Genomic DNA, 7,744 nt, shown 5'->3' on the forward strand with positions numbered 1-7,744 from the left:
CTTCGCTTCTCCTCTCGGCCAGAGGTGACTTTCTCTGACTCAGAGCAGGAAAGGAGACCTGGGGCACTGCAAAAGGAGACTTGGGGGAGGCAGCATTCAGGGAGAGGAGCAGGGTTTCCCTGCACAATGACATGAGATTTTGCAGCAGTGATGGAGGAACCAACATCAGTGTCACCTCAGGGTGGCCCAGCGACCCAGCCTGTGCCCTGCTAGGGGCCAGTGAGGAGCTGGTGCAGGATGTGTCCCACCCCAGTCCCGGCAGCCCTTGGCACAGCTCATCCGCCCTTCCCACCCATTTCCCGGTCGACTCAGCATCCAGAGTCCTGCGAGGCAGACGTGAGCATTAGAGCAGAGGAGATATTTGAGAGATGTGGACATGTGACTGTTCACACCACCCTGGAAACCCCGTGCTCTTCTCGCAGCTCCCTGCAGCTCCCCACACCCGCGGAGTGAGCAGCTGGTCCCTGTCTGTCTGGGGCCCCAAAGCAGGAAGTAAAGGGAGGAGGGTCCCTTGTCCTCTTCGGGCAGCATGTGGGAGACCTGACAGTTTTAGGGGAAGCATTTGGGAGGGCTGCAAGAGAGTTCTGTGTGCTTTCTGATGCTTTATCCCCTCTCCCACGAATGCAGGGTGCCTGCATTGAGAAATACACCAATACCTGCAGGTATCTCGGTATGTAAATTACCAGTGCGAGCCGCACATTGTGTTCTGCACGGCAGGAAAAGGTTGGAGCCCCAGGCAAGAGCCGGGAATGAGCTCCCACCCTTTGCCTAACAAAGGGCACTGCCCGGGGTAGGGGGGGTCAATCACTCAGAGCCTCCGCGGAAGCCAATGAACTACGGGAAAAGCCAAAATCACCGCTACTGTACATGGGTGTACACGTTGTGAGCGTCTGAAAACTCGGGGATGCATTTTTTGGGGGTCCCTCCTAGAGGCACCAGCTCCAGCTCTTCCCATTGCTGTAACCTTCAATTACATCACTTTTTCCTGAACACGGATGTCTGACGCTGCTGCGCGGGGAAAAGTGGAGCAGAGAAAAAATTTTAAAGGCCCGTCCCCACCCCACCCCGTCTCAGGGCAGCCAGAACCTGCAGCGTGGAGCAGGAAAAGGAAAGTGAAAGCAGGAGCCACTTTCAGTTTCGCCGCCGGGCCGCGATGGCGGAGCCGGGGGCGCCCATGCGGCTGAAGGAGTGGCTGATCGCGCAGATCGACAGCGGCCGGTACCCGGGGCTGCGCTGGGAGAACCGGCACCGAACGCTCTTCCGCATCCCTTGGAAGCACGCGTCCAAGCAGGATTACCGGCAGCAGGAGGATGCTGCGCTCTTCAAGGTACCCCGCGCTCCCCGCCGTCCCCATGCGGCCCTGGGAGCGTCCCTGCGACTGGCCCCGGGTTCTGTGCGCACTCCCGGGGCTCCCCATCGCCCGGGGCTCCCCACTGCCCGAGCGTCTCCACTGCCCAGCTCCGTGCGCACCCCGAAATCGCTCACCCAGCTCCGTGCAGTCGAGCTCCATGTGCACCTCCAGGGCTCTCCATTACCTGACTGTGCGCAGCGCTGGGACTTGGCTCCCTGCACACGCTGGCACACACCGCCCAGCTCCGTGCACACTCCCGGGGCTCCCGGTTGTCCAGCTCCGTGTGCTCCCCTGTGACCCCGCACCACCCAGCTCCCCACAGTCCCCCAGGACACACAGCCCCGGTTCCCCGCTGCCCCCCCCACCCCGTTGGACCCCCTTGGACTGCCGAGCCGGGGGTGAGGTTGTGGCAGATCTCCAGCACAGGGCACCCTCTGTCCCTCAGGCTTGGGCCGTCTACAAGGGGAAGTACCACGAGGGGACGGACAAGGCCGACCCCTCCACCTGGAAGACGCGGCTGCGCTGCGCCCTCAACAAGAGCACCGACTTCCAGGAGGTGCCCGAGCGGAGCCAGCTGGACATCTCCGAGCCTTACAAGGTGTACCAGATCGTGACTGACAGAGCCTGTGATGCAGGTACGTCTCTGCTGTCCCTCCTCCTGTGCCAGATGTGGGGTTGATACCTGAAACATGCCTGTGCAAGCCCCGTGTCCCGCAGACATTACCCTTCCTCCCCCGCTCTTCTTCTTCTCTGGGTGTCCCAGACAGCCAGCTGTCTTCTCTGGGGCTGTTCCTGCCGTTTGCCAGGGGGTTCATCTGTTCTTTCTTGCTCTCTGCAGAGGACAGTGACACACAGTCCCCAGGCAGTGAGGACCAGCAGGTGAGCCTGCCCTGTGCCATCCAGGCAGGGGAGAAGGTGGGACCCTCAAATGCCCCCCTCACCCATCAGTTGCTCCCACACTTGCACACTGCCTGCATTTTGTCCAACGGGGCATCAGAGAGGGTCCCCTCTGCCATGTACTGCCAGACCCAGGCAGGGGATCTGCTGGCTTATGGGGTCCGTTGTAGAGTCAGGATCCCCCTCTGCCAGTTCAGCCCTCATCAAAGCTGCTCCTACCCCCAGGACAGCACTGCAGGGAGTCCGAAGAAGGAGGAAAGCCAGAAGGACATGCTGGAGAGTGCCCACATGTCTCCACAGCCCCGGCTCTCTGGCCACCCAACTCAGAGAGGTGAGGAGGGTCCCTGTCAATGGGATGGGGCTGAGAGCAGGGAGTGCACATTTCTACCAGGATCCTGTTCCCCTGTGCTTCTGCAGGCTGAGGACTCCCACCCTGCCCCAGCAAAGCCATGCTCTTTGGGGATATAATGAGTCCCAGTAATGAGCAAACACAGTGGGAAGTGTGTGCCCAGGGGCTTGGGCCAGGAGAATGCCTGGGAGCCCTTGGGGTAATGTCCATGTCCTCTTACCACCTCATCTCTGCCCTGGTCCAGAGTGCCTTGTGAGGGGAGTCTTCTATGGCTGGAACCCGACCCATGGCCAGCTTCTTCCTGGACCCCCATCCTACCTCCCTGTGGAGGATGTCAACAATTCAGGTAGGAGCCATGCTGCAGGCAATGCCCTGTGTGGCCCCACCAGCCCAGACTGCCCACGAACTGACCCTCCCTTTGCCCCAGACTGCTGGCTCCACATCCGCCTGTACTACTGCGATGTGCTGGTGAAGGAGGTGACCACTCGCACGGCCGAGGGCTGCCGCATCACCACCCGTGCCGTGCCGGCCGACAGTGAGCACCTCTACGGCCCCTCCTGCATGGAGCAGATAAAATTCCCCTCACCACAGGTGCTCAATGGCCATGGCCATCTGGCTTGCATGACCGACGTGCTGGAGAGGCTCTTGCCCCATCTGGAGCGTGGGGTGCTGCTGTGGGTAGCACCTGAGGGGGTCTTCATGAAGCGCCAGTGTCAGGGCAGGGTGTACTGGAATGGGCCATTGGCCCCGCACAAGAACTGGCCCAACAAGCTGGAGAGGGAGAGGACTTACAAGCTGCTGGACACGCAGCAGTACATACAGCGTAAGTCCCTGGGAGACCTTGCTCCCCTCAGGAAGAGGGGCAGCTTGGTGTGGCTGATGGGGGCTGTCAGGGGGCTGTGTGTCCCCTGACAGGGTTGGTGTCTTGCAGAGGTGCGGGAGTACCTGAGCAATGGGCAGATCATGCCACAGTACCAGATCTACCTGTGCTTCGGGGAGGAATACCCCACCAGAGCTGGGCACCCCTTCCAGAAACTCATCATGGCTCACGTGAGTATCCACTGGGGCTGGCAACCCCTGAACCAGGCACAGGGACCATTGCAAGGCAAGGGACACAGACCTGTGCCAATCCTCTGTCGTTCTGTGCCTCCGCAGGTGGAGCCGGTGTTTGCACGGGAGCTCTTCCATCATGCCCAGCGCTTGAGGCCGACACTGCTCTGCAATTCCCCCCAGCCCTGTGCCCCTGGCACCTCCAGCCACATTCTCCGTGTCCTCAAACAGCTCTGCCAGCCCTGAACTGGGTGGGAGAAAAGAACCCAGTTTCCAGTTTCAGAGTGGGAGGCTCTGAGCTCCATGGCCCCACTCCGGCTGCATGTCCCAAGGCAGAGTGCTCGGGGGTGCTCAGTGTGCAGGACACAGACAAGGATGGATGTTAGCTGTGGTGAGCAGGTGCTGCGGCCCCTGTGATTGCTGTATTTATTCACCAGAAGTCCCCCAGGTGGGATTTGTTGTGCGCCTATTCAGCAAGCCAGGGCAGACCTGGCTCTGTCCTTGAACCTTGTGCTGCCAGGACTCGCTGTTGCAAACCTAGGAAATAAAGGTTGTTTTCATATCAGTATTGGGGACTGGGTCTGGTGTAGGGGGCTGGTGTTGGTCTGAGCAGAGCACAGGTGGCTGGGAAAGCTGAGTCTAGACAGAGCCTCATATGGGCAAAGCCAGCTCAGCCCCAGCCACAGGGATACGGTGTGAGACAACCCCCTGCCCCATTGCTGGCTCCAGACCTGTGCTGCCCCTGGTCCCAGTCCTTTGGCAGGGGTGAAGGCAGCAGTGAGGGGTCTGTTTGCTGCTTTGCTGACCTGGCAACACAGAAGGCTGTCCCCAAGGCAGTCACTATCTGTGCCTGTTTACATTCATGAATGGTGTGATGAGGCTGGGGCCTGCACTGTGCCCCAAGTTTTGGGAACAATGCAGAGACCTGGCACAGGATCCAGCACAAGCCCAGGCTGGGGGCAGGAGCTGAGGCACTGTGGTGGCCAGGGGGCAGATGTGCATCTGAGGGCAGGCAGCACCCTCAGTCCTGCCAACATCCCTCACTCAGCCTCACTCCAGCCCCAGCCAGAGCCCGGCTGCTCACCGTGAGCAGGGCAGGATGAGAACCAGGTCGTGGGAACCTTCCGTGGGAAAAGAGGCTGGGGGAGCCGGGGGCTGTGCCCGCCTCTGCCCTGGGGAGGCCGCGGCCGTGCCAGCCCCGGGGCCACTGGCTGCCGGCCGCAGGCCTTGGCGGCGCATCCGTCCGTCTGTCCGCAGGGACCAGTGCTGGACGGCAGAGTCCCGCTCCGCCCTGGGCGGCCCCTCAGAGGAGGGGCCGCCGCCCCCTCGCCGGCCGCGCGTTTTAACGTGCCGTGCTGGGGCCGTGCGGCAGAGCGGGACGGGATCGGGATCAGAGGCAGAGCTGGAACGGCGGGGGCCGCCCGGGAGGATGCAGCCCGACCTCCCCGTCGGCGACGCGGCGCTGCGCAGCCCACCGGCCCCTGAGCCGGCCGGCGGCGCCTTCCCCAGCGCTGAGGCCACCAAGCCACCTTACAGCTACATCGCCCTCATCACCATGGCCATCCAGAGCGCGCCCGAGCAGCGCATCACCCTCAGCGGCATCTACCGCTACATCATGGGCCGCTTCACCTTCTACCGAGAGAACAAGCAGGGTTGGCAGAACAGCATCCGCCACAATCTCTCCCTCAACGAGTGCTTCGTCAAGGTGCCCCGTGATGACAAGAAGCCGGGAAAGGGCAACTACTGGACCCTCGACCCGGACTGCTACAACATGTTTGAGAACGGCAGCTTCTTGCGGCGCCGCCGACGCTTCACCAGGAAGAGGGGCCTCCGGGATGCTCCAGGCGCGGAGGGAGACGAGGGGCGCGGGAAGACCCCCAGGCAGCAGGCGAGAGGGCTGCCCGCTGCCCCGCTGCCGGAGGAGGGGAAGGCAGAGGGGGGCTACTCCTCGCCGTCGGCCACAGGACGCCTGCCGAGCCCTGCGTCTCTGTCCGAGGGTGCCGGGGTGCCGGACTGCGCTGAGCCCTGTGCCCGGCGCCAGCCGCCCAAGGCCAGGCAGCCCTGCCTGTACCTGCCGGACATGCCACAGCCCAAGGGGCCGTTCTTCACGCCCCCCGAGAGCCGCCCGCCCAAGGAGACTGTCTTCGGGGGGCTCCCGGCGGCGCTGCAGCTGCCCCGGCCAGGTCAGTACCAATTGCCCAGCGAGCGCCCGGCCCAGCACCAGCACCCTGCCCTGCTGCCTGCCCTGCTGCCCACCCAGCACAGGGACCCCCCGCAGGACTCGCCGGCCACCCCAGACACCCCCCCAGAGCAGCTGGAGGGCAAAGAGCTGCCTGCTCCTGGGCTGGGGCCGTGTCAGCCATTCGGGCAGGTGCCACCTGCATTCCCTGGCAACCTCCTCGGCACGGGCAAGCCCCCCCCATCCTGCTTCCTGGAGGGAGAGGGCTACACGCAGCCCCACCTGCCCGTGTTCGGCTCCTTCAGCCGGCCGGGCCCCGAGGCGCTGGGCAGCAGCTACCAGTGCCGAGTGCAGGCGCTGAGCTTCTGCATGAAGGAGCGGCCCTGCAGCACAGCGCTGGAGCATCTCCTGGCTGCAGCCCCCCCGGCCTCCACTGCCCCCCGCCAGCCACCATTCGGGGCCATGGGGCCACGGGCAGGTGAGCAGAAGGAGCCATGGGGGCCGGGGACCACAATCCCACTGCAGGGGGGTAATGGCTACCCCCTGGGGCTGCCCCCCTGCCTCTACCGGACACCCGGCATGTTCTTCTTCGAGTGAGGGACTCCCCACCCTGGGACTACTCAGCAATTAATAAAGCACATTCCCCAACGCTGCCTCTGTGGTCTCTGTGCCCCATTCAAGGTGGGTAGTGGGCAGGGCCAAGCTGGGGAGCCTCAGCCCCAGCTCAGGTGCTGACTGGGGAACACACATACCCAAGGCCACCTGGCACAGCCTCCATCCCCACCAGTCCCTCCATCAGTGACCACTGACTGGATGGTGAAGCCATGTGGGGATGGGGCAAAGCCTGGCTCAGAGCACCTACACCCAATTCCTGTGTCCCAGGAAGATGATGGAGACAAAGTCCTGCCATGATGTGGGGTCAGGAGCCCCTGAAGTCCCATCCAGTGGTAGTGCAAGGGAACTTTGTCCCTGGGGTTCAGGGCGATGTGCTGCAGCAGAAGTTATTCCCCAGTGGAGTCCCCCTGTCACCTCCCTGTGCCTGGGACCCCTCCAAGTTCCTGGTTTTGCACAGGGTGTCACACATGGCACAAGTGGCACCAGTCTCAGTGTGTGGCCCTGCAAGTGGAATCGTGTTGCCCCAGACAGACTGCGGGGAGGCACCAGGGGGGTGTGGTACAGTGTGGAGGCTCTGTAACGGGGGGGACAGGGCTCCCTCCCCTCTCTGTCCTTGCTCGTGGTTGTGTCAGTGCCTGGCTGGGATTCCAACTTGTCCCTGCAGACTGCGAGACCAGGGCAGCCCCAAAGATGGGCTGTGCCAGGGGCTGCAGCTCTGATGGGAACAGCCAGGAAAGTGGATTCCTCTGACCTGAATCATGCAGGGTGGCTGCCAGTGAAGAGGCACCAGCTGAGTCACCGCTGTTGACACTGGGCTGGGCACAGGGATATGCTCCAACTGGCCAGGCTGGGGGACACTGGAGAGAGCAGAGTCCCCACAAAGCCCCAGGATGGAACCTGGCCCACACAGCACTGGGACACCCGAGTCAGCAGCTCTGAGCACCCCATGCTGTAGTGGGGCCAAAGTGATTCTGGCAGGGTGGGGGGCTGTGCTTGCACCCCCCATCCTGCCAACCCCAGGCTGGGAAAGGGAGACCCCCAGGAGCAGCAACACCCAAACCCCATGGCACAGCCCGCCCCAGGATAGACACAGGGCTGGCAGGGGTTCTTCGTGCTGATGTGGGAACCAAAAATGTCCCCGCAGCTCTCCAGGGCCAGAGGGACTCCAGTTTGGCCAGTCTGGAGGGTCTCTGCGGGGGCCGTGCTGGCACGGAGGAACACTGCCGTCACTCGGGGACCGGGAGCACCGCGGCCGCGTCCGCTCAGTTATCAGCCCCCAGACGGCTGCGGATGGACCACGGCT

At 63.1% G+C, this 7,744-nt stretch overlaps 2 protein-coding genes across 2 annotated transcripts; both read left to right on the plus strand.

Annotated features, from left to right (window-relative positions):
* The first annotated feature begins 852 nt into the window (after positions 1-852).
* LOC306809642 (interferon regulatory factor 4-like) lies at positions 853-4,224 on the plus strand. The gene is made up of 8 exons (XM_079321342.1): positions 853-1,327; positions 1,797-1,986; positions 2,190-2,230; positions 2,474-2,579; positions 2,842-2,943; positions 3,025-3,420; positions 3,529-3,647; positions 3,753-4,224. The coding sequence occupies exons 1-8, from the start codon at positions 1,154-1,156 to the stop codon at positions 3,891-3,893; spliced, it is 1,269 nt and encodes a 422-aa protein (XP_079177468.1). The 5' UTR covers positions 853-1,153; the 3' UTR covers positions 3,894-4,224.
* Positions 4,225-4,241: 17 nt separating this feature from the next.
* FOXS1 (forkhead box S1) lies at positions 4,242-6,488 on the plus strand. Its single transcript, XM_079321336.1, has one exon. The coding sequence runs from the start codon at positions 4,747-4,749 to the stop codon at positions 6,421-6,423; it is 1,677 nt and encodes a 558-aa protein (XP_079177462.1). The 5' UTR covers positions 4,242-4,746; the 3' UTR covers positions 6,424-6,488.
* Positions 6,489-7,744: the final 1,256 nt, after the last annotated feature.

Source organism: Erithacus rubecula (genome assembly GCF_903797595.1).
Source record: "Erithacus rubecula genome assembly, chromosome: 18".
NCBI classification, from domain to species: domain Eukaryota; kingdom Metazoa; phylum Chordata; class Aves; order Passeriformes; family Muscicapidae; genus Erithacus; species Erithacus rubecula.

What these genes read in the sequence shown, in the direction of transcription:
- LOC306809642 (XM_079321342.1), top strand. Translation starts at nt 1,154, where the DNA reads ATGGCGGAGCCGGGGGCGCCCATGCGGCTGAAGGAGTGGCTGATCGCG. An exon ending in AGGATGCTGCGCTCTTCAAG is followed by an intron (nt 1,328 to 1,796) that starts GTACCCCGCGCT and finishes TCTGTCCCTCAG; the next exon opens with GCTTGGGCCGTCTACAAGGG. An exon ending in TGGCCACCCAACTCAGAGAG is followed by an intron (nt 2,580 to 2,841) that starts GTGAGGAGGGTC and finishes GCCCTGGTCCAG; the next exon opens with AGTGCCTTGTGAGGGGAGTC.
- FOXS1 (XM_079321336.1), top strand. Translation starts at nt 4,747, where the DNA reads ATGAGAACCAGGTCGTGGGAACCTTCCGTGGGAAAAGAGGCTGGGGGA.